At 35.6% G+C, this 26828-nt stretch overlaps 3 protein-coding genes across 3 annotated transcripts; 2 read left to right on the forward strand and 1 right to left on the reverse strand.

Moving 5' to 3' along the window:
- Nucleotides 1-2682: 2682 nt before the first annotated feature.
- On the forward strand, nucleotides 2683-8789 carry LOC147390738 (putative cinnamyl alcohol dehydrogenase 1). Its single transcript, XM_086459866.1, has 7 exons — nucleotides 2683-2842; nucleotides 4312-4411; nucleotides 5355-5468; nucleotides 5545-5775; nucleotides 7340-7625; nucleotides 8152-8302; nucleotides 8398-8789. Exons 2-7 carry the CDS (start codon nucleotides 4314-4316, stop codon nucleotides 8592-8594), a joined length of 1077 nt encoding a protein of 358 aa, XP_086315992.1. The 5' UTR covers nucleotides 2683-2842; nucleotides 4312-4313; the 3' UTR covers nucleotides 8595-8789.
- Nucleotides 8790-13429: 4640 nt separating this feature from the next.
- Nucleotides 13430-16296, forward strand: LOC147390739 (Tetratricopeptide repeat (TPR)-like superfamily protein). The gene has a single exon (XM_086458153.1). The coding sequence runs from the start codon at nucleotides 13793-13795 to the stop codon at nucleotides 16151-16153; it is 2361 nt and encodes a 786-aa protein (XP_086314279.1). The 5' UTR covers nucleotides 13430-13792; the 3' UTR covers nucleotides 16154-16296.
- A 375-nt stretch (nucleotides 16297-16671) lies between these two features.
- Nucleotides 16672-25952, reverse strand: LOC147390740 (uncharacterized). Its single transcript, XM_086458154.1, has 9 exons — nucleotides 25635-25952; nucleotides 25284-25527; nucleotides 25042-25191; nucleotides 20727-20784; nucleotides 20538-20630; nucleotides 20180-20278; nucleotides 18983-19074; nucleotides 17275-17334; nucleotides 16672-17191 (listed from the first exon to the last, which is right to left on the reverse strand). The coding sequence occupies exons 1-9, from the start codon at nucleotides 25835-25837 to the stop codon at nucleotides 16919-16921; spliced, it is 1272 nt and encodes a 423-aa protein (XP_086314280.1). The 5' UTR covers nucleotides 25838-25952; the 3' UTR covers nucleotides 16672-16918.
- Nucleotides 25953-26828: the final 876 nt, after the last annotated feature.

Here is a 26828-nt window from a genome sequence, read left to right on the forward strand (position 1 = left end):
TGAGGAGAGGACGAACTCGCTGCTGCAATCGTCGGAGACGTCGTCGCCGTAGTCGCCTAAGGGGAGATATGCTTTAGTAGTAGGAAGGAGAGGGTTTCGGTAGAACTTCTGTCGACGATTTAGGGTGAACGATGAGGGTTTATAAATCGAAAAAAACAGAGACTGTTTTGTCGAACTGACTCGGAGAGGTCGTCGTCGTAGTCGCAATCGCCTGAGGGAGGAGAGGATTTCGGCAGAACTTCCGTCAAGGTTTCAAGCTTGAACGACAATGGTTTCAAGCTTGAACGACTGATCTGTTTTGACGAACAGAATCGGGATATGTGGGGTCATTTATATTTTTCATGGGGGTAATTTTGGAAACGCACCCTATTAATTGACGGAGAAATTTGCTCCCCGCAAAAACGAATTTGAGAAGCACTATTCTCGGTACTTCTCGTAGAAGTACCAATTTTACTTTTTTGGAGAATTATTTTTTGAAGTACTTATTTGTCCAAATGATTCAATAAGTGCTTCTGACTCCAACAAGGAGCCAGAAGCACTTTAAGAAGTCAATCCAAACAGGCCCTTAAATTTCTTTCCTAAACACTTCACCCATAATTTTTTTTTTCTCTTAGTGACCTTAAAACTCAAATAATATTAGAGCTCCTTAGCCCATAAATTTTTTCTTGAGAATCAAATTGTTGTGATAGATTATTCAAATCTTCATATTTAAAGTTTTAACATTTTATCAATAGAAATTTATTTCTATTTTTATAATAAATTCTTTATTTGGATTTTATTTGTGATATACGTGAAAAATGGACCTATTTTAAAGATACACATTAAAAAACTTTATTTTTATAGTCTTGGAAATTTTCTCGATTTTTTTCTGATTTTTTTTTTCCAATTTATCTGAATTAACTGAATTGAATAATTGCGTCTCTCTTCTTCAACATCAAGCCAAAATTACTCTTGATTTTTCTTTCAGAATCAATCAGTTTCTACTTCAGCTTTCAAACGTCAAAATCTAAGGTTTTCCACTTCAATCCATCAGTTGAATTTAAAATTTTTTTTTTTTTTTTTGTCGCTTAAGCCCCGCCTAGTTCTTAAGTTGGTCCACCATTTAGGATCCGCCTAGCACTTTTAACAACCTTGGTGGTATGTGCAAACTCATAAGTATCACAAATATTAGAATTTTGTAACATTAAATTTTGTTACAATTAATTTAAAAGATTATATTTTTAAAATTTAAATAGATAATCTAATCTTGTATGATATTTTATTATTTAATTTATCATAGAGAGATTTTTGTAATTTAAATATTAATTAAAGAAATTTGAAGAAAACAAAATAAAAGGATATTTGAAATTTTTAAAAATTAACCACTTGATTATAAGCGGAGCATTCGTAATGTTATAATTATTTTTTTTTAAAAACCCTGATAATAGTAAGTTTAAATGTAATAAGACGTTCTTTGCTGAATGGATGTTTGTTGGCATAAACATTTGGAAGGTCAAATATGCCCCCACGGTCACATTTAAATTTAATATTAATATGGTCATTTTTGTAAAAAATAAAATAATTTTTTTTATAAGAAAAAAATAAAATAAAATTACAGTGGTAGGATCCTATAATCATGTAGGTAATTGATTTGTTAAAATTAAATGTCCTTTTATTATGTTATCTTCAAAATCACCATAAATAATAAAGACTAATGATAGAAATATTTATGAAAAAGTGATCAACTTTTCACAAATTTACGATTCCATCTCATTGTACATTTTAATTGCCAAAACAGTAACGAATTCATAGGTCAGGTTTCATTATTTTTTAGTGAGATAGTCACTTTAAAATCTCTGAATCTGTTTTCGTAACTAAAATGAACAATGAGTCTGAATAGTAATTCTTTAAATTTAGCTCAATAAATATAATTCATCCCTAATGATAAACTGGGTCATTGGTGTGGTATATGCATAGAACTATAGATCTTTTTTGTTGTGTATCTCAAGGAAAAAGATCTATGATTTTGTCCACTAGCACATCAAGAGCGTCCATCTTACAGTGTCTGTTAATCATGACAACTAGGCGTGTATGATGCATGTGCATACGCATGTGTATGCGTGGGTGCCACCTACTGATTATTATCATAAATATAAAGATATTAATTAATCTTTGACTCGATCAATAAATATAGAATAATTCTGAAGTATGTACAGTGTGGGAGACATTTCTTACGTGGATGTGTCTCAGAATCTCAGATGCGTTCATCAAAATCTCACTCATATCTCGATGAAAAGCATTTAGTCTTACTAACTTTATTAGATTTCAAATCCTACTAAGGTAGTTGAACTCACCTCCACCCTTATGGTGTCCAAAAATATGATCTGATTTCATAGAAATTTAGAAGACAAAATTCTAAGAACTTGGACGAAAAAATAAATACCTTGAACTAATGTTAATTTTCACCATTAAATTGACTCTTTTTATAACTTAGGATCAAGCACAAAGCACAAATTTTTTTTTTCTTTTAAATTCTTTTGGAACGGAGTTTTTCCATGAAATCTAGGTCTGTGATGTTGTATTCCTAACGTGGGAATCTATTTGAATCCAAAGACCCTAGGAAAGATTTAAAATCTTACTAAGTTAGTAAGGATAGTGTTTTTCCAAGGATTTAATTACTTGAAAATAGTATGCCACGTGGCATAGAAGTGTGATGCAAGTCCTACACCAGTGGAAATTGGAAATAATACTATAAAACTGACTTGGCAGCTAAGTCACGTTAGCAATTTCTAACTATCAATATAAAAGGAGTCAGTACTCGATCGCTCTGCCTACCTCTTCGGACTCATCCACCTCTCTCACAGTAAGTCCTGCGTGCAATCTTTCTTGCTCACAAAGCCTTTCACACACACACACACACACACACACACAGTATTCTTGTATTTATATGGTTTAGAATTTAGAGTTTGCATCTAATATATTATTTAAAATCTATCAACCAAACCCAAATCACATAATTAGATTTTGTTTAATTTTAATTTTAATTTGTATTAGATCCGATTACTGGCTTATGGATTTACATTTATAACCCATTACTTGGCTACACCAAATGTTTGATATAATGTTTCTTTGAAGAAATAGAGTGGGATAGAAAAACATTATTTACTTAATTAATATGAAATTAATTACTTCTATAAATAATAAGTTCATCATCTTCAACATCATCAAACCCTTGTACCAAAAGTTCGGGTTCGGCTAAACGAATCTTGTTACACAACTTGTATGTAATAAGTTGATTGTGAAGTGTGTGCTTATGTGTTTGATCCATGACTGGTGGTTTTCTTAGAGAGAATGTAAATTTTAGACGTATTTCGGAAATATATTAGGAATTATGAAATAAATATTGTTATGAGAAGCTTTTTGAGAATATAATGTATGGTATTTTTTTTTTCCAATAATGGCAAAGGGAAGCCTCTTGATTCTTGAAGAAGCCTAAGCTTCCTCTGAGTCCGACTTTGAAGCGGGCAGGCCACTTCAAAATTTTGAAGGAACCCTCCTCGTTACAAGACACATGTCTTTTTGAATTTATTTCACTCCCCTACAGTTCTGCCAAAATTTGGAATACCTCCTTGGGAATGCCACATGTAATCCTTCAAAATTTTGAAGCGGCCTACCCGCTTAAAAGTTTTTTCTGTTTCCTCTTTAGTGTTGATTCATTCATAGAAAGTTGCACACTGGTTCGCCTTTCATTTACTTGTAGGATAATTAATGGTTTTGAATTTTGGATCAACCAATCAATCAACTTTTCTCTATTTTATAACATATTGGATTACTGCTATATTCTCTTTTGGTGGTCTTCTAATCTTTTAACTTATTCTTGTTCTGAGTTTTGGTCAATATACACACAATTCAAAAAAATATTGGGATAATTACTAAAAGAGGGTTAAACATTTTAATATTTACAAAAAAAATCTATTTTTTTTTTAAATTACCAAAAACGAATTAAGTCGCTGGATAGTCCAGTCCAGTGTTTTAGTAACTCGCTGGACTGTCCAGCGTTTTAATCATTCGGAGGGCATTTTTGGTAAAGCAATGTATTTTAACACATTAAAACGTTGGACAATCCAACGAGTTACTAAAACGCTGGACTGTCCACTGACTTAATTCGTTTCTGGTAATTTTTGAAAAAATAGATTTTGTTGTTGTTGTAAATATTGAAATATTTAACCCTCTATTAGTAATTTTCCCAAAAATATTTGACAATTTGACCATATAAAGGTTTTGCCGTCTACTCTATAATAACTCATGCATTGACCATTTATTGATTGACAGACATGTCTACGATTAGTACGCCGTGTGCGAATGAGGATTGCCTAGGATGGGCTGCAAGAGATCCATCTGGAGTTCTATCGCCCTACAAATTCAGCCGTAGGTATGCACATGAATCAAATGTTCTTACGCTGCTTCTTTAGTGTGCTCAAGTATGTGTATCTGAGTATATGCTGATGTAGACTTGTAGTGTAGTGGATGACCAATATGTTATTCTTATGATTTGAGCATGATTCACGTTACAAATCTTTTGATCCCATCAAATTGGATATAAACATGGGGCATGTTTTCAAGTGAAAACAATAACCCCTATGTTTGTATTGTTTTTTATTCTTCCTAAGCCTTAAACACATATATGTGGGCATGCACACACCAAAAATAGCTGTTTTTACTAATCAACACACAACAAATGCATGTTCATTCACATGCTGTGAAAGATCAAGATTTGAAACTGCTGTTTAGAGATTGAAACTTATATGATTTGATGCTGAAGTGATAATAAATATTTTATTTTATTTTCATGAAGTGATCTTGCGAGATTACCTTTATGGCAACTAATACTTCCCACCACACTTGCCTTTCTGAAAAAACTGACACTTCTTGCTCCTGCATCCATGTGGAACTAAGGAAAAAATAAATATGTGAACCCTAGATATGTTAATCATATTACTTAAAAAATTTAAAATGCATGACCTATGCTTGGATGCTTTCAGACTTGGAAGAGCGTTGTTAAGTAAAAAATTTGCATCATTTTGTTTTAACTGAACACCCATCAGAAGTATATAACTATGTTCTTTTAGTTATATACTTTTCCTTCCCAATTCAGAGCACATATAGCTTTCAACATCATTCTTTTAGTTGGGCAGTAAGTATATTTGCTATTGTAGCTTATAAATAACGACGGTGGTCCTCTTCATGAATTACCCTACGTTTCTAAAACCTATACAAAGAAATGGTTTGGAGGTAATTGATGAACACTAGTTGTCTTTAGAACCAAAAAGGCTTTTTGTGTTGCTTCATTAACTAGTATGAGAAAATCCATACAGGGTACTCGGCTGTGATGACATTTCACTGAAAATAACACATTGTGGAGTCTGCTATGCTGATGTCATCTGGACAAGGAATGGACATGGGGACTCGAAATATCCATTGGTGCCCGGGTATTTGCCTCACTTGGTGGAAGTTTTTTTTAATAATTTTTTTGAACTAATTTCTTCATGATATTTTGCATACCAGACATGAGATTGTTGGAATTGTCAAAGAGGTTGGTTCCAATGTTCACCGCTTTAAAAGTGGAGACCATGTTGGAGTGGGAACTTATGTGAACTCTTGTAGGGATTGTGAGTATTGTAATGATGGGCTAGAAGTTCATTGCTCAAAGGGTTCAACCTTCACCTTTAATGCCGTTGATGTGGATGGCACAATCACAAAGGGTGGATATTCTGATTACATTGTCGTTCATGAGAGGCAAGTCAATTCTACTGCTAGTCTGCATTTATCTATCTATATAATTGGACCTTTTGAAGTTTGTGGAGTTTTGAACCAAATAGTATGCAACTTTTTTCATACAATGTATAATAAAGATAATGATTCTGGTATGATGCACGCTTTATAATTATGTAGAATGCATTGAATAAGCTATACCATCTATATAATAAAATACAATAGTGGACCCCACTTAGCTACAGTTTTGTGAGGTATAAACATCCCTTCCAACTACAGTTGAGTGGGGTCCATACTACCCCACCTTTCCTCTTCTCCCCCTTCAACTTTATTTTCTTTCCTCTCCCTCCTCCTTTTTCAATAATACCCCCCCCCTAACTTACTATCTTTCCTCTTTTGCTGGTTTATCGCCAAAGAGGATGCTTGTGCCTACGGCACGGGTGAACTCTAGTGTATAATAAAGATCCATGCTGCGTAATGGAACCCTTTTGGAAAAATAATTAGTCATGATCTTGTGGTGGACACAAACTTTCATCTACTCTCTCTGGTGGGTAAGCTTTAGGTTAGGTAGACTATTACCGGGTTCGCTTATATAGTAGTGAACTGCGAACTGGTACAAACCGAACCAGTTTGAGGTTTGGTTCATAGTGGGTTCGTCAAAATCGGCGAACCTAACGAACCCCCTTGTTTTGGTGAATTTTAGAGATGCCCTCATGGTTTGGTTATATTAGAGAGGGAAATCCCAAGATTTAGTCAATATTAAAGATACCCCTTTGTTTTTAAACTTATGATATGCCCGAGATTAACATAAATGACTTTAATATTAGCTTATGAACTACCTCTACGAATCGGGTTCGTTCAAAATTGGCAAACCTCGAACCTGAATTCGAAATGAGCATACCGACGAACCAGGTAACATAGGGTAGAGCCTGATCAGATTTGTTAATGATAATAAATAATAACTAAAAATTACATCCACTTTCATCCTCAATGATATTCTTTACTTCTATGGGAAAGGATGAAGGTACAAAGCTACAAAAATATAGGTGTACAAAAAATAGGCAAGGACTGCTTTATTAGTACCACTACATACATGATCAATGGAAAACTTACAAAAATGGATATCAATCGGATAATGTTGTAGATGATGGTGTTGAGTGTATATTTTCCTCCACTCTTGGGGTGTGTCATACCCTAGTTAATCCCTGTGACCCTCTTATATTCATAGTTCTCCCCTGCTCCAACAGATCGGTCTTTTGGAGTAGTTGGTTGGTTAACATGGTATCAGAACGCTAGGTTCGTATATGTCACGGGCTCGATTTTTTCCAACCTTATGGGTGAGTGAGGGGGAGTGTTGAGGGTATATTTTCCTCCACTCTCGGGTGTGTCATACCCCGGTTAAGTCCCGTGACCCTCTTATATTCATAGTTCTCCCCCTCTCCAACAGATCAATCTTTTGGTGTAGTTGGTTGGTTAACAGGTGGTATGAGCTATCCAGGGGCCTTCCATTTCTTGCTTGCAAATGTCTTATTCTTCTTCATATTTCGTCTGACATAAATATGGTGTGCTTTTGATGCTGGGTACACAGATACTGCTACAGAATACCTGAAAACTACCCTTTAGCTTCAGCAGCACCGTTGCTTTGTGCTGGAATTACAGTTTATACTCCCATGATGCGTCACAAGATGAACCAACCTGGTAAATCTCTTGGAGTAATCGGGCTAGGAGGCCTTGGTCATATGGCTGTGAAGTTTGGGAAGGCTTTTGGATTACATGTAACAGTTTTCAGCACAAGTATATCCAAGAAAGAAGAAGCACTGAATCTCCTTCAAGCAGACAAATTTGTGATCTCATCTGACAAAAAACAAATGGAGGTAACATTACAAAGATCCTGGTCAAGCTAGTTGTGAGATGGTTCACATTAATCTTCTTTTTTCTGATTTCTTCTCGATTTTGATCGGAGCTCACCATTAAAATTTGAGAGCTGCTATTGGCACCCCAACTTTTACTAATTAAACACCAATTTCTTAAATTATTTATCACACACTAATTAAAGATTGAAAACGCACCATTCAAACACTAAAAAAAGCTTAGTTCAAGTTATTACCTCAACATTGCAAAGCATTATAAAACATTCAAACAACTTAAACAGTTGTTTACAATTAGGATTTATCTCATATAAAATCCTAAATCTAACAAATAGGTATCTAAATGAAAAAAAAAAAGAGTATCTATTGGCACCCCAACTTTTACTTATTCTCAGCCATTGACTTATTATTTTTTTTAATTGGGGTGTTTTAAGTAAAAGTTGGGTCCCTGTACATTTATGGTTAGTCATGGGAGTATGCTATATTGGTTTATGTTTATTTTTTATTTTTCTGTGGCATTATTACCTTGCAGGCCTTGACAAAATCACTCGACTTCATAATTGACACTGCATCCGGAGATCACCCATTTGATCCATACATGGCACTCTTGAAGATCACTGGGGTTTTAGTCTTAGTTGGCTTTCCGAGTGAGGTCAAATTCAGTCCCGCGAGCCTTAATATGGGTACCTCCCTCTTGTTATCCTCCAAACTTTTAATAGATTGTATTTATAAATGAATGTTACTCTGTGTTGTTAACTATTAAATCGACTTTTGGTAGGTTCAAGATCCGTTTGTGGGAGTATAACAGGTGGTACAAAAGATACTCAGGAAATGCTAGATTTCTGTGCGACACACAAGATATACCCGGAAATTGAAGTTATTCCGATTCAATACATCAACGAAGCGCTGGAGAGGCTCGTAAACAGGGATGTTAAGTACCGATTCGTGATAGATATTGGTAACTCCTTGAAATGATACTATGCTGGAAAAAGGGAAGCTTTTCTCTGTCTTTCTATTATATAAATTATACTTAAGTATCAGAAAAAGCAAATAGTTGTTCATGACCCCCTTGTCCGAGGAGCTCAAAAATGTGAGATGCTAGTGATTGTAACAGAGTATGTTCCTCTAGTACCTATCTTGCTATAAATAAATAAGATTGACTTTGAATTATCGTGGTGCCTTGGATGCTAAATTTTTTTCTTTTGTTTTCTGTTCTTAAATGGCTCTACCAAGTGTGTACTTTTACTCACTCTTAACTTCAATAGTTAATCAGTTGGACTGATTAAGATTACGACCCAAGTTTAATGCAATCTTGTTCAATGGTTCACTTTGTCTCGAGCCAAGTTTTCTATTATTGAAAGTTGATTCATACATGCGTTCACGTCTCCATGTACATTCTTTTGGGTATTTCTCTCTTTTTAGGACCTTCACCTTGATTATTTCTTTTAACTGGGGGTTTGTACTCCCTCTCTCAACATTCCTAAACCAAAATTGCCAAAAAAAAAAAGAAAATCTGTTGTAAGTTCGTAAACAAGATATTAGTTTCTATCCGAGCTTCTCTTAATTTTGCTCCCATTGAGCACATTTTGCAGGTCAACCAAGCTTCTTATCTTTTTATTACGAGGCTCTCTTGTTTTCAACCTTCATTTTTCGTCACTTCTTGTATCATAAATTAGTTGTTTTGGGTGATGGGGTTCGTAATTTCTTTTTTTTTTTCTTCTCCCAATTCCACGTTCTTTGGCATCATTAGTCTTTAGAAGCCCATGGTTTGAAGAGAGATATCCTATGTACATCTTCACCACCGTTGTGATCTATATATTTCTTTCATTTTCTCTTCATTTGCTTGTTTTTTGCTTGAATTGGACGATATTTGGGTTGGATGTATTCCATTTATGGTGATGACATGGAAAATGAGGTCTGGGCATGGATATTCGGACATGTTGCCCAGGCTTTGTGAGGCAGATAATAATGTAAGAAGACATGTCTCAACTTTTTGATGGAAAATGACTTGATATGACGATAAGTCGATAACATGATAACATTGACTCTTAGTGACCTAATCCTTTTGTTAGGAGTGTTTCCCTCGCTCTCAAACCTTTTACTTTAACACTTTAGGAGCTAATCCTTCTTCATATCATGAAGAATCTTATTCCATATATCATACTAAGTATATTTTATTTTGTAAATAACTATTAGTCATATTTGTCCTCAAAAACTAATATTGCAATTATCAATAAATAATAATACAAATATAGTAATATTTATCCTAAAAAATATTATAACTGATATTATAATAATAAAAGAATTTAAAATATTGTTACAATTGCTGAATTAGTTTGAATCATTGAAAGTTGAAGAAGCTTCAATCATTAAAAGATATATAAATCATTCAATTATTTACTAAATACTAATATCGGTCAAAAATTATTTTGTTAGGTGGAAGTGAGTAGCACAATACCACTAGTGATATAGTCAAGTTATACAAGTAGTACAAAAAAAAAAAAATGTAACCAACCCAAGCCATGGATATTAAGGCAAGTGAAAATAAAACAGCTATTAGATCATATGGAGCCATGACTTTTTTATTTTGTTTGATAGTAAAACAATATCATTAATAAGGTGGTCGAGAGGACCAGCCAAAAATAAGAAAAAGAAAAAGAAAAGACAGCTTTACAAATTGCAAAGGACATCCCATCTAAACATGGAATCCTCAAAACATACCCCTCTAAAATACCCATCCAACTTGGACCAATGAAAAAAGGACCGAAAATCGATAAAATAACATTATATTATGAACTTTCGACCTCGGAGAAGATTCTCCTATTTCTTTCCTTCCATACACCCCAACAAATAACAAAGGGGAGAAAGGCCCTAAGACTCTTCCTCTTGCCCGTGAAAAGTTTACGATTCTAATTCTGAAAAATTGGTAAGGCGGATGAAGGCATAACCCAGGAAAAATTAAACAATCTCAAGAAATGTGATCAAATTTTGAACATAAAAGGACAATGTAAGAGAATATGGACAACTAATTCTCGATTCGAGTAGCATAAAGCATATAAATTCGGAGAAATGAAATCCCTCCTAATTAGCTGATTCAGAGTAAGAATTCTTCCATGAATCGCCAACAAAACAGAGAAAGAGATCTTAGAAGGTACCTTCACACCCCCCACACCCCCCACCATATGGGGGTGACAAGAAAGGTCCCTGAACCTTGAGGAGAAAGGGCATTCCTGATTGAACTGACTAAAAAACATCTCTCTTTTTTGCAAATCCGTTCCCAACGATTGTTTTCAAAAATCTCAAAGTGAAATTAGTCCAGATTTATTGATAGATCCGTAAGATCTATATTTCTCAATCGTTGAAGGCCCTTCTAAAACCCAAATTCCAAGAGGTTTCGATTCCATTATGAGAAACAAAGACATCTACTGGTGTCTCTTTTTTGGAGGATAGATCAAAGAGGCTAGGATGTTGCAGTGATAAAGGAGTCTCGTCTCATTGTGTTTGTCAATGCATAATTTATTAAACAAAATATGTTTATTTTCTTAAAAATTAACAATTCTAAATTATAAAAAATAATTTTTTTGTTGTTGCAAGAGAGAGGAAGTAAGTAAAGAAAATGAAGCATACATCAATAACATAGGTATTTAAATATATTATATATATATATAACTTAATATGTAATGCTTTGGAAACACTTTACATTCACACCCTAAGATATTATTCAACTTAGCACTCCTGCGTTCTCACTCCTTCTCACTCCATGCCTTGCACCCATTCCACACTTTATTCACTAAGTTCTAACGTTATTATAGGATTTTATTTGCAGCTAAAGTCCAATGCAACTTACATATATATTTTTTTTCCAACTAACGAAGGAGCAAAACATGGAGTTGATTGTTTTTAACGTGGTTTTAGTTTTGGATTACTTTATTTTCAGTAAATTCTTCTTCATCCCTAGCACATTTTATCTCATCCAAGTGAAAATGAAAGCAACAATGTCGATTAGTTGTACGATGAAAAATATTCTCCAAAATTTCAAATTCCCTTTAAATTTATAATGCGTAAAAAAACAAGATTATCAGAATGAATCTCAATGCAGATGTTCTTTGTAGGAGTAGTGATGGAAATCGAAAATTGTGATCTCTAAATTGGGTCTAGGGTCTAAGTGGGCATTTTTTATGAACCCTATTAAAATCTTCTCTCTCTCTCTCTCTCTCCATTTGATATATGGAGTTAGTTCATCATGTATGACTAAATCAAGAATGTTTGGGATTAATCTTTGAAATCACCCTCATGGCCATTGTGTGATTGGGCTGTTTTGATGTTGACAAGTGCCCAATCATCCTTATTACGGGTGATAATGGGTTTGGTTCCTAAAGGAGCAAGAATCGGAATTGTTAAAATTTTTTCCTATCAATTCTTATTCTCACAATAATGGGATTAGAATCGTTAAAAAATTTCTAAGTCCATTGATTCATTATCAAATGGGTACTTAAATTCTTAATCTAATTTAAGATAAAAATTAATATTGAAGCTGGAGATATCATAAAATATATCTAATTGGTAATAAATATAAAAGAAACGATTGAAATAAATAAAAAGTAAAATTTAAAAGAGAAATGTGAATGAATATGAATCTAATAAGCTGTAGAAGTGAATTTGTTACTTAGATTCAACTTTTTGACACACCCTTGTAAGTTGGGTGGGTCTATTTGCACACATCTACATTGTAACTTCCACCCATTTTCTTGCGATACCTACCTTAACTTTAAAATAACTATTTACATACACCTATTGAATGTACTTTAACTTAAATTGCTTATTTCATTTACTTAAAGGTATCGAAACATTTTTCTTTTTCTCCATCCTCTTCTCTCTCTCTCTCTCAATTTTTTTTTGTACATTTAGAAAGATTTTAATAAGAATTTTAAGTTTTGATCTTAAATTTTTTTTTATGCTAACACTTTCAATTGAGTCAAAGTCATTTACATGAGAAAGTTTTGTTTGATAGGTACCTATTGAATATGTTAAAATAAATTCGATCTGAACTTACCAAACAAAATTGTCAAAAAATCTTCAATGACTTAGATTCAATTTCATCGTTTAAAGGTTTTAATTGTGATTTTTCATCTATCTTGATGATTAAATGCAAAAAAAGTATACAAAACTTAAAGAAGTAAGATAACTTAAAAAAAAGAGTCGTGCTTGGGGGTGACACAGGATTTACTGTGATTCTCACAATTCTGATGTGTACATGCATACATAACCATAGATGGTTTTTACTCGTATCACAAGGAAACACATCTATGATTATGTGCACATCCCACGCTAGACTTGTGAGAATCACAGTAAATACTTTTTGTCATTTTAGCATTTTCCTAAAAAAAAATCTAAAACTTAATCTCCATTTATTTAACTTCTCACAAAATTCAAAAAGAGATGAATATGAAGAAGAAGAAGGTGTAGGAAGGAAGGAAGGAAGAAGAAGAAAAAGTGACTTTTGAATTTTTTGTTTCGTGGATGATGATGTGTGCGATAAAATAAAAAGAAAGGGTAATATGATAATTTATTTTAAATAAAGAAATAAAAATCACTTTAGTGGGTGCAATGAGTCATTTGTATGCAAATAGACTCACCCTTGTACGTTGTACTAACTGTTGGAACATGGTTTTAAAACTCGTCTGAGACCAAGACGTATCACCCGAGTTAACTTGGTATTGGAGTTGAACAAGACCAACTCACAAAGTCACTTTTTTGATTGAGATTTAGGACTCAGGTTCAGTTTTTCAATTTTTTGAATGAAACATCTCAAATGTATCGAAAAACTCATCCGAGACAAGAGTTTTAAAGCTATGATTCCGAACTTATGGTTTCAGTTCTTTTACAGTTGAAAAAAAAAAAAAAAACACTCAGAATCGGTTTGTTTTGACTTGTGAAGAGTTATTGGGTTTCGAGGATTTCTTTTGAGCTTGAATACATCAGAATTCTTCGCATTTTGATGGATTGTCAATGATTTTGTTTCATGTATCATTGAACTTAAAATTGAAACTTTTCAATTACTTTTCTTTGACTGAAATAGAGTTATGGGTGTCAAGGTCAAATGAATTGGAAGTCTCAAAGGTCAGACCTTTCCGTCTCTTTATCCCTCCCGAGGCTCCTCTCTGTGTCCTCTAATGCGCCATGGAAGAACCCTTTCTTCTGTTATCTCCAGAACTCCATCCCAACTCGGAAACCTCCTCCTTGTCGCCTCAATCTCCAAAACCCTTTCAGAGTCTGGGACTCGGAACCTCGACCCAGATTCCATCCCCCTCTCTGAATTACTAGTCCTCCAAATCCTTCGTAGAAATTCCATCCACGCCTCGAAAAAGATTGATTTCTTCAGATGGGCTTCTCTCAGACCTTATTACAAACACTCGGCAAACACCTACTCTCAGATTTTTGATTCGGTCTGTCGCGCTGGTTGTCTCGACGAGATTCGTCCTCTATTAAGTTCGATGAAGGAAGATGGTGTTGTCGTCGATTCTTCGACTTTCAAGCTCTTGCTTGATGCGTTTATCCGATTGGGTAAGTTTGATTCGGCTCTTGAAATACTAGATGATATGGAAGAACTAGGTACTAGTTTGAGTCCACACATGTACAATTCAGTTCTTGTTGCTTTGGTTAGAAAAAACCAAGTGGGTTTGGCTCTTTCTATGTTTTACAAGCTTTTAGAAGCTTCGAATGGGGATGAAGAAACCGTCATTCCCAATGCTCTCGCATGTAACGAACTATTTGTCGCTTTGAGAAAAGAAAATATGAAGGGAGAATACAAAAGGGTATTTGAGAAGTTGAGAGAAAAGAAGGGATTTGTATTGGATACATGGGGTTATAATATATGCATTCATGCGTTCGGATGTTGGGGTGATTTGCATACTTCTTTGAAACTCTTCAAAGAGATGAAGGAGAAAGGTTCGGGCTCTGCCCCAGATTTGTGCACTTACAATAGTCTAATCCATGTGCTTTGTGCGGTTGGGAAGTTGAAGGATGGATTGATTGTTTGGGAGGAATTGAAAGTATCTGGTCACGAACCCGATGCCTTCTCGTATCGGATTATCATCCAAGGGTGTTGTAAATTATATCGGGTTGATGATGCAATGAGGATTTTCGGTGAGATGCAACGTAATGGGTTTTGTGCAGATACTGTTGTTTATAATTCTCTCCTTGATGGGCTTCTCAAGGCAAGGAAATTGATGGAAGCGTGTCAGCTTTTTGAGAAGATGGTTCAAGATGGGATAAGAGCTTCGTGTTGGTCTTATAATATTTTGATCGATGGTTTGTTTAGAAATGGAAGAGCTGTGGCGGCTTACACTCTATTTTGTGACTTGAAGAAAAAGGGTAAGTTTGTGGATAGTGTTACTTATAGCATTGTTATCTTCCATCTCTGTAGGGAGGATCGGATAGAGGGAGCGTTGGAATTGGTGGAAGAAATGGAAGCGAGAGGCTTTGTTGTTGATTTGCTTACTATAACAACACTCTTGATTGGGCTCCATAAACATGGTAGGTGGGATGGGGCTGAGAAGCTCATGAAGCATATTAGGGATGGAAATCTTGTTCTAAACGTTCTTAGGTGGAGAGCTGACATGGAAGCTTCAATGAGAGGTCCTCAGGACCGAAGGAAGGATTTTACGCCGATCTTCCCTTCTAAAGGTGACTTTAGTGAGATCATGAGTTTGATAAATTCCTCTCCTGTTGTTTCAGAAAATGGTGAGACCCAATTTGATGAGAATTCTTCAACTACCACCAATCACTGGTCATCATCCCCCTACATGGATAAACTAGCAAATCAGGTTGAGTCCACTAACCATTCTCCTCACTTGTTTTCAATATCTAGAAGTCAACGAGTGCAGGAAAAAGGGATGGAATCTTTTGATATTGATATGGTCAACACGTACTTGTCAATATTTTTGGCTAAGGGAAAGTTAAGCTTAGCCTGCAAGTTGTTTGAGATCTTCACTGAGATGGGTGTCGACCCCGTGAGTTACACTTACAATTCCATGATGACTTCGTTCGTTAAAAAGGGATACTTCAATGAGGCTTGGGGGGTTCTTCATGAAATGGGTGAGAAGCTTTGTCCGGCTGACATTGCAACGTACAACGTCATAGTTCAAGGCTTGGGGAAGATGGGCAGAGCAGACTTGGCAAGTTCTGTTCTTGATCAGCTAATGAGGCAAGGTGGGTATCTCGACATTGTTATGTACAACACCCTAATTAATGCGTTAGGGAAGGCTGGAAGAATCGACGAAGCTAATCGGTTATTTGAGCAGATGAGGACAAATGGGATTAATCCAGATATTGTTACATTTAATATACTAATTGAAATTCATAGTAAGGCTAGTCGAGTGAAGGAAGCGTACAAGTTCTTGAAAATGATGTTGGATGCTGGATGCTCGCCTAATCATGTTACAGATACAATCCTAGATTTCTTGGAGAAGGAGATTGAAAAGTTGAGATACCAAAAGGCATCAATCAAACGGAACAAGGATGATGCTACTTGAGATCATTAATTGGGAATCAATCCCAAGAAGACAAGAAGTCCCTCTTCATTGGGTTTTTACTGTAAATTAATTATAACTTCAAGCAGATTTGTATCGTTGTTGGGAAATTCACAAGTGAAATACAAGCAAGAAGAATCTCATAACCAGCATAGCTTTTGCTGAGATCCAAATAAAAACTGATCTTGATGGGAATTTTATCTGTATGAAGGATTCATTCAAGTAAATGTAAGCAACTGACATTTCATTTGCAAATAAATTTTGAGATATTTTATTGCATTAACCAATGCAAATAAATTATTGGGCAGGAACATGGGGAGTTCCAGTCCTTGAGGGGGTATGATAATTCAGCTACAATCCACCAAAGCTGGCAAAACAAATTGGGTTTTGATCCCAATTTTGTGGCAACATCATGCATAAGACTTGACCACCTCACAAAGGTCGGCATGTTCATCATAAATATGATCCATGAACAACACTAAAAGAGTATAAAGAAGCTATGCAACTACCAAACTTCCAAATTCTTTCGAAAAATGTGTTCGTATATTAAAAAAATAGAAGTATGATCAACTTGGTCTAGTACGGTGGCAAAGAACCCGAATCAAAACAATTAAGGAAGTAGCTTTATTGTCAGCTAGTCTAAACAAAACTGTCAAATATCCCTTTTTTCCTTTTAAAGGAATCACAATTTCAAGGTTACAGAGCTGAACCAAATAGCAAAATTGAATGGCATATTAAAGCTTCTCTCAAGATCGAGTTATGTTTTCCTCAGTTTTCTCCCTTATCTTGCCTCCGCAGCGAGAAAACTGGTTCGCTTACAACGGCATCGGAACTGTCTACAGTTGCATCAGTTGAATGGCTCTCATCTCCAGCTTGTCCACTGGGTCCATCAGTTTTGCTGTTGTTTGACATACCAAAGTGGGTCACCTCACGAGGTCCAACACCAGAACCATTGCCAATCAGGTTTTTGTATACGGTTAGAGCTTGAGACATCATGCTGGCAGGATTGGCAGCATTGCTAGGAAGCAACACAGTTGTGCCCTGAAATGAGAAATTAAAGGAGATCAATCCCATTGACACATCAAATGTTTCAAATATTAGTGTTTAGTGTGTCCATTATTCACCTCCTTGGCAATGTTGCTGAATGCTTGGATGTATTGCTCAGCAATTCTTAAACTTGCTGCCTGCCAAAAATATCCAACATAACATTGAGATTCAATGCAAATCGAAAATAGGGAACATGTATGAGCATTATGTCTAGTTATCCATAAAAAAACAGTTTTATAAGTCAAACTAAGCTACCACATAAAAATAAAATAAAATAAATAAAAAAATTTGAAGATTTTCTGGACTGCTCAAAAAGTCCATATAAAATCTAGAAAGTTCCAAGCAAATGGTCCAGGCCCAAATTTGAGCCATCATAAAGCAGTTCAGCTCGTCTATTTGTTTCCCCCTTAACTTGAAAGAGAAAGAAGAACAACTTCTGGAGGAGACTCCAACATATTAAAATTTTTAGTATTAGTAAACTGAGCTATCTCTTATCATTTTCCTACTTACTTTTAACAGTAAACCATGAACTTACTACTTATAGAAAACTCCGGAGCTGGAGTGTTCTATGCTGGGTCACTAGTATTTTGTAGGTCCTACATTTGGTTAGTTAGGATTAGTTGGTTATTCTATAGTTATTCAAGGATTCTATTAAATAGACAACAAGTTTTAGAGTTATTAATATTCAAATTGGCCGATTGATTAGTTAGTAGATTTGGCAATGATTTCAATTTTCTTATGTGCAAATTGAGTTGTTTAATTTCCTTCTCTTTTCGATAGATTGAATGAAATTTGCTTGGTTGCTTGCTAGATCCTTCCAGAGGTGAGACTTCTATTATGACTGTGAGGTGAGAAATACAAGTAGAAACTTAAGTAGTGCAACTCTATTTGAAGTTCAATAACTATCCTTTATTTTTTTTTCCTCAACAAAACACAGACACAGGAATCCCAAAAGCCAAATTTTCATCCAACATTTTTTGTTGTTGTGATAAGTAAAATTTCATGATTAGGCAACTGAGGAGACCGACCAAAATACAGGAAACCAGGCAGGGCGGGGGGAGATCGCAAAGCACCCCTAAAACAAAAACACTAAGAAAAGAGATACTAAAACTCATTTCAACCCACAGAAACTTCATCATACCTCAGTTTTCTCGTCCCTGTGCTAAAGATATCCTATCTTCAAGCCCAACACTAATCCCTAATTTCCAGCCCATTAAACCCTAAAATCCAGCACCTTCCAACCCATATTTGAACCCTATGAAAGCTTACCCTGCTGTCCTACATAAGGTGTGCTTCATGCAATGACAAATCAATATCTTTTTCTCATAATGAAGAATCAAAGCATATATGAGAAGCACTAACCATGCAACAAGGAGTAGGACTGGGCTACAGTTCCAGATAAACCATAGATTTTTAAGTCAGTAATAATTTAAAGGGTCTTAGTTCAATAAACTAAAAATCAGTTCTCAAGAGTCGAGATGCCCATTACAGTAGTTGAGTAGGAGCTACCATATAAATATTATTTAAATTTCGGCTTTGAGAGAGTTTAAAATTTTCAGATTTGAACATATGTGATTCTTCTCCTGGCACCAATGCAAGAAAGTCTAGGCAGAAAAATATAATCAACATTTAAATGATCTCATGGACAATATAGACACGTGAAAACACAAAGAGCTGCTATTTTCTCATATAGCATTACAAACTAAGGAAATGACAAGTGTCCAATTACCGTACATATACGTGCGCTTGTCATGAATATGAAATCAAGGGGAGGGAAGATCTAACCTCAACACCTCCATTTGTTTTAATGGCCACCGATAGCAATGAAAGCCCTTTTGCAGTTGCTTGTGCTCTAGCAAGGATAGCCTCCGCCTCTCCTGATAGATTGACAAATAAGCTCGTTAAAGAAGACCAAGATATGTTAAGTGTGAATAAATATAATTTTGCTAAAAAAGAACAGAAAAAATACGGTTAAGGTAGATAATGACATGAACAAATATGGTTAAGGTGAATAATGATGACGCTATGATATATTTTACCAAAATAGTATTGAATTGATCAGGAAACTATTTTTCTTTTATCTTTCCAAAATTGTGAACCAGCTCAAAAATTGGTAAATCATAGTAATGTCGGGCTCCAAAGAAATGTTGGTTTATAAATGAATTAAGGTTAACTTACTGATAAGGAATTTTTAACAATAAAAACAAACATAAAGATCGGGGGAAAATTCAGGTAAATCTTATATACTTATCAAAAAAAAAAAAGGGATTCAGATTACTGGCATTCAAAAAAGAAAAATGAAAAAAAGAATAGTGGTGATGGAATAAAAAATCAGAACTTGGTCATTATTTCAAGTAATCAGTAAATACTGCAATTCTATCATAGTCATTTAATTCATCAACTGTTGAATATTCAGTCGTCAGAAGGATCTATCATTCAACATAGAATCAGTTGCATGATCATTTTGTAAATGAACCATGAAAGATTGTTGGGTCCTTTCTTTAAACATTTACCAATGATGGTAATAAATTCATATTAGAAGCTTGGGGAAGAGAAGGTTGATTCACAATAGAACTTACCATAATAATAATAATTATCCACCATGTGCTGTGGGGATTGCACCCTATTAAGAAAGAACCCCTACTCGAACATAGTAGCTGGGTTCCATTTAGGTTTTCCCTAATTTGCATAAATTACCTCAAACATGCATATCAAGGTGGGCAAGTGCTGCTGAGCTTCCATAACTTACATTATGTGTTACGAATATACAATAAAAAAAGGGGTGTTCTGCAAATCATTACAAAAAACTACTACAAGATGTTCTATTTTTCCATAGAAATTTGTTCTCTCAAGAAAGGCTTTAAAAGAAGTTGATCATAAATGATAAGATTGTTTAAGGAGAAAAAAAAATATGGATTCGCAATTATATTCATGAGTATTATATAGGAACAAGAATAATACAAAAAGAAACATCAAACTTACCTTTAGCTCTATTCACCTGATCCATCATTGCAGCTTCTGACTCTAAAATTACTGAACTTTTCTTTCCATCCGCAATATTAATGTTTGCCTGTCTCTCTCCTATTAAAGTTCAAACCCAATCATCTTCCATGATTACATAATGAAAAAAATCAAGATGATTATCAATCATAGGAAATCCCATCAAATAGACGAAAAAATTTCTGCCAACAACTATTCCAATAGATCAAAATAATGTGAAATTGCAACTACCTACAATTATCTCAATAGCTTTTGAGCATAATATTTCTCATGCATGGAGACTTGGGGAGTCTCAAAATCAGTAATTGAATTAGACTATTAAATTTCATAAAAATAACACCTTCTGACTCAAGAACTTGAGCTCGTTTTCTACGTTCTGCTTCTGCTTGCATCTCCATAGCTGCCCTCACTCCAGGAGGAGGAGATATATCCCCTACAAAGACAGAACAGAAGCACATAATATAAATTACTTGGAGAAGAAGAAGAAGAATTGTGAACAGATTTTAACAAAAACTAGCATGTCTCTTACGTATCTCATATCTTAGACATTTCAGGCCCCAATCTTGAGCAGCCTCATTGATTGACTTCTGCAACACCAATGTGATTTTAAAAACAAACCAATTTATATGATAAAAGATTGATTAAAGAATGACCACACATGTATGAGGTTCTCAAGGAATGGAAAGACTCATCAGTCAAAGCTTTAATTCCAAAGATTTGGGATCAGATGAGCGAATCCTGTTCATTCAATTCTGTATGGAGCCACAAGAAGTGATAAACTCAAGGAAAGGCAATTGAAGGTCTGGTTGGTACAACAGCTCAATTACAACACTATTATTATGAGATGACAGGTAGAAGGTTCTAAAGAGCAAGAGGAAACCAAAGAAGAATATAGATTGAGCTAGTCAGAGCATAAGACACTTGAATTAACGGAAACATATAGTATATAGACAGAATTGAATAGAAAAATAGCATTCCTTCAGACAAACCCAGATATTTAATGTGCTTTGTTTTTTAAACTTTGGGTGGATGATGCTCATAACTGCAGAAAGCAAGTAATAACTAAAATTTTTCATTTAAAAGGAAAGGGACTTTCTGATGAGATTGCAATGGCAGCATACAATTTAAAAATTTGAAAGCTTATTATTGTAGAGGGTTAAATCAGTAAGATATCTTGACCCTACACGTGTCCAGATATTAGACTAGTAAGAGATCAAAACTAACTAATTTTCTCCTAAGTGGTACCTAGGACGCCCAGCTCGTCCGAAGGGCAAAACTCGAATGTCAGCTCTGCCCAATGTCTAAACCGAGCAGGGTACACTTCTGAGTTGTCTCCGAATCAACTTGGATCCCATGATTTTAGGGAAGATCTTAGGAATCAAGGGAGCGGATAACAGAGTTCAAGAGAATCTTTCCCTTCTTAATATCCTTTCCTAAAGGTAAGGAATCCTTGCTGGAGATCCCTGAAGATCAGGGATCCTGGGGAGATTCCTTATTGGGAGAGATTTTTGAGAAAGAACTATAAATAGAGAAGGAGACTTAGATGGGAAGGGTTCGAGAGATTAGAGAGTCCATTATTGATAAACTTGAGAGCTAACTTTAACATTAGGGGTTTTTTGGCAAGTACCACACTAGTATCACCACCGTGTGGAGGGAGCAAGGAACGTGAGACGAACAAGAGGACTTGAGTTGCAAGAGGTAACATGAAATCATCTCTACATGAGCTGGGGGAGCGTCAAAGATGGTGAAGTCATCCAAGTTGATGTTCATGTTGGCAGGAGGAGGAGAAGAAAGGGCTGAGGGGAGAGACTGGATGACCGGTGAGAGGGATTGGATGGGAGTGGGAGAGTTGGCTGACATGGCTGGATCAAAAAAGGTGTCGGAGGGTAAAGCAGAGCATCCTAAGCCTTGGTCGGTTAGACGGAGCGGAGGAATGGTGATCTTGGAGAGGGTGGCTTTTTCGGTTTTCCTTTTTTTCTTGATCTCCTTGGTCCTCTTCTTTGCTCGTTGGGCCTTCCTGGACTCAGTAACAGCAAGGGCAGACCGCTTTGAAACAGGCAAAAAAAGTTTAGACAATCTTTCCAGGAATGATTTCTCAACGAGTGTGGAGAAGTCATTACATTGGAAAGTCTCAGGGACCCTGTACCCCACCTTCGTCACCCCAGCCCCAAACTCCCACTCCCCAAAAATGATTAGGGGGTCAACGAACCAGCCCTTATCAGAACTGGGGAGTTTTATTATTGCCCCCTAGTTTCGAAGACATGGAGTAGTACCTCACGCGACGGGAGATGGATTTTAGGTTATATTTGGAGAGGAATTTGGTGGGGGAGATGCCCATCCTCTGCACAGCCTCCACGAGTTTGAAGAAGTTACTAGACATCTATCCTGGAGCCCAATTGATGAGGTTTAGGACCTCCCTTAGATGGGGAGACAGTGGAAAATGTAGATAATCACGATCTGACCTACGTAGACCACTATTTCCCCAGAACGACGGTCGTTGAAATCCCCACAAAATCTAATTTTGACCTCTTTGGGGATGGAGTAGGTTTTGCTAAGGGTGGCAACGGTGCCCACAATATTAGACATTTTAGAAAAGAAAAGGCAGAGAAGAGGACTACTACCTTCTGCAGAAATTCAAAGTAGAAGGAAGGAGTGAGTTGTAGACGAAAAAGCTTGTGGGCTTCGAAGCTCAAGAACAACAAAAGGAAGAAGGCAAAAATAAAAAAGTGCTTTCGAATCTCTAAAACCCTTGTATTTATAGCAATAAAAAATGTGAACAACAAGGCATAATTTATTGGGGCATGTGTCAGATCAGGAGCGGGCGAAGCCCAATTGTTTGCACCATTCGAAATTTGAAACGGTAGTGCATAATTATAATGAAACCTGAAGTGAAACGACGCGATGATGAAAAGACAAAGCTTAAGTGACATTTAATGATGTTTGGGCCTTGTTTCTTGAGACGACGACTGAGGATTAGAGTCATCTCGAGAGGAGGTAATTGTAGAGGGTTAAATCAATAAGGTATTTGGACTCTACATGTGTCAAGATATTAAACTAGTAAGAGATCAGAACTAACTGATTTTCTCCTAAGTGGTACCTAGGACGCCCAACTCGTCTGAAGGGCAGAACTTGAATGTCAACTCTGCCCAGTGTAGAAACCGAGTAGGGTAGACTTCTGAGTTGTCTCCGAATCAACTAGGATCCCTTGATTTTAGGGAAGATCCTAGGAATCAAGGGAGCGGATAACGGAGTCTGAGAGAATCTTTCTCTTCTTAGTATCCTCTCCTAAAGGTAAGGAATCTTTGCTGGAAATCCTTGAAGATCAGGGATCTTGAGGAGATTCCTTATTTGGAGAGATTTCTCAGAAAGAACTATAAATAGAGAAGGAGACTTGGATGGGAGGAGTTCGAGAGATCAGAGAGTCCATTATTGATCAACTTGAGAGCTGACTTCATCATCGGAGAGTTTTTGACAGGTACTACACCAGTATCACTACCGATCAGAGGGAACGAGGAACATGAGAGGAATAGGAGGAGCTGAGTTGTAAGAGGTAGCACGAAATCACTTCTACACTTATTTTCTTTAGGGAGAGAGGTTTTTTTGATTTTTTGTGATAAGTGGTGAGTGAGAATTGTATATTATAGGAGAGAGAAGGCAATGCAAATCACAAAGCACAAATGAACCCTAGTACAAATCAGCTAATGTGAGAGTAACCTCACTAACCCAATAAGATAGAAAAAATTGAAACTATACACACGCTAACTTGAGTTAATGCCTTTTGTTCAGCTTCTAAATTATTAAAAAGCTAGCAAGAGCAGACTTTGCAACTTACCTAGCTAGCAACTTCTATGTGTATAATAATTCGGTATACTATTATGCAGTTTAAATTTGAGGAAATACTAAGATTAAATTAAGTTAAAGCTAAAAAATTTAAAATCAATGTACACAAAAAATAATTAAAACAGAATAAATTAACAAGATGTGAACATTACCATTTAGTTATGTAAAACAAAGATTGATGACACCACCAATGGGTAGGACCAAGTAGGTTGAAGACTATACGAGGACCATGGGATTGCCAAAAATGGCATAAATTGAGATATTGAAGGTAGATTTGAAGACACTGCCTTTATGAAAGACATGGCTTCCATCTCAACTAAGATGCAGATATTGGTCCATATGGGCTGATATAAATAAGACCCATCTAACATCCAGTATTGTGTGTTGGGCTAGTTCTCATTTAGCTTAAAATCCATATTATAAACATTCAAACTACCAGGTTTTCATATACTTTTTAGTCCGAAAACAGAAGCCATAGGAGTAAGTAGGAGGTTGCAAATCAAAATTTCTCCACTATAGTTTAGAGAACTAATTTTCACCGTTCATTATGGAAAGAAAGAATTTCATTCATTACACTTGTTGTTGGTTGTTCTAATCAATAAACTTAAGAGAACTACTATTTAGAATTGTTGGGAAATTCAAATGACAGAAACCCTTTCCAAAGTACACAAAAGAAGTGCTTTATGTTGCATAATGAAGCTCAAAAAACAATCCGTACTTGTCATTTTGAATGCAACCAATTTGGACTGCATTTCTCCAAATGTAGCAGGGTTCATGAGGATATATCACGAACTGTGATGCAATATTGAATTTCATTGGGAAGTTAGATTTCCATTAGGGGACTTCAATGGAACTATGGATTTTCTAATAGCACGCCAAACTTATTTGATATAGCAACTGAAGACACATAACCCAAATACAAACCATATTCCTAAACAAAAAGACCATCACTTGAAGTAAGAAATTCAAAAAACCCAATCAGCAACTCATGTTATACAACTCACCACGATGTTCTCGTTCAGCGTATCCCTCTCCTCAAATGTTTTGTCCAATGTAATCTTACCAAGTTCACTACGCATCGTCGTCTGTGCAAGCTGAATAACAGCAAATATAGGATTCTCGACACCGTATGATGCGAGAAATGGGTCCACAATCTGCCACAGAGATTAACATAACCAATATAAACCAAACCCATCAACAAATGCACCAAATTGATTCTCCAAAACAGTTAAAAAATCAAATATACCTTGAGATAAAGCACACCATCAATCAAAATGCTGACATTATCTTTTGTAATGGCAGATTGATCAGGAATTGGAATGGCTTCTTCTTTAAGAGAATGAACATAGGCGATTCGCTCAACAAATGGAATCAAAAGGTGGATTCCTGAATCAAGGGTCTTCACATACTTTCCGAATCGTTCGATTACAAAAGCCTTCTTTTCGGGGACAATTCGGATACCCCAATTGGTAGGGGGTGTCATCTCATATCTAATTTCATGAATAAATTTCAAATTTTGAACAAAACCAATTGAATCAAACTATTAATGGAAACGAATTTGGAAATTAGAGATTAGAAACAAAGGAAGGAGACTGACCTCGCACTGGGATCGTCTCGAGGATAGCGACCGCTTCGGAGATGGCGGACCCATGTGGCGAAAGGGGTGGGGATGAGATGAGAAGAATGGGATGGGTTGGAGAGTAGTGGAGAATTGATGAGAAGACCTCTTGTTGCTGCTCTTTCAAGGTGATTGTTCAAAGATCTCAATGTGTTAAGGGAGCCCATTTTCCAGATTCCCATTCTCTCTCTCTCTCTCTCCTTCTTCTTCAAGTTTCCTGATTTTTATTTTGGGGGAGTTGTACTTGTCTGAAAGAGGTTAAGTGGAGAACAATTTACAAAAGCCCTCGCAAAACCTCCTCTGAATCATGATTTTATAACTCGGTTTGCCACTGTGAATCGGGACCCCTTTGACTGAGTTAAAAACCGATTCAAATCGTTCAACTCAAACGGTTGACACTGAGTTAAAAAAGAAGAAAAAAAAAAACACAAAGATTTTACATGGTTCCCTCACCATCCCAGAACATCTCCACCGACATGCTATTTGAGGGTAGCAATTCCAAATTTTGGTATGACCAGCCAAAAATTATGCTCCAACACATGTTAAAGATGTTCGAACAATGTTTTAAAAATCGGACTGGCCGATCAGACTATTTTGTACCAGACCCGATAGTTTTCAGGGGTCGAGTCAACCGAAAAAAAACCAATATTATAAAAACCAATTGACCCTCTTGGTTCAACTGGTTTAACTAGTGACCCGACCATGTTTTTTAATGGATTGATCCAATTTTTGGGTGATTTTAGACAAACCCCACATAATTTGATGAGTATTTGACATGCCTGACATGCCCTTTGACCTTAGATATTTTGTTATAAATTAATAAAAAAAAGATTGCATTTATGATCATTTTAATTAATGAGCCCACATAGATTGCCATGTTGGAAAATAACACTACAAGATGTTTAGACCATATTTAAAATAAATAAAATGAAATTTTTTGCCTAATCCATCCATTTAAAATGAGACCACTAAACTCTTAAATTTCAAATATTAAACTCTGAAATTTCAAAATCAAACTCAAATCCAACATTGAAAATTTTTCTTTTTAATTTTATTATTTTAAGTTTCTTAAACTCTTATAGTCTATGTACTATGGCATTGGATCATGTTTTCGAAGTTGAAGTTATCTGATTTTGAAAAGAAATAAAAAAAAAAGTACTTACTTAATATTTC

The sequence above is a fragment of the Akebia trifoliata genome, chromosome 11 (assembly GCF_017979445.1).
Source record: "Akebia trifoliata isolate Shusen 1 chromosome 11, ASM1797944v1, whole genome shotgun sequence".
Lineage (NCBI taxonomy): Eukaryota > Viridiplantae > Streptophyta > Magnoliopsida > Ranunculales > Lardizabalaceae > Akebia > Akebia trifoliata.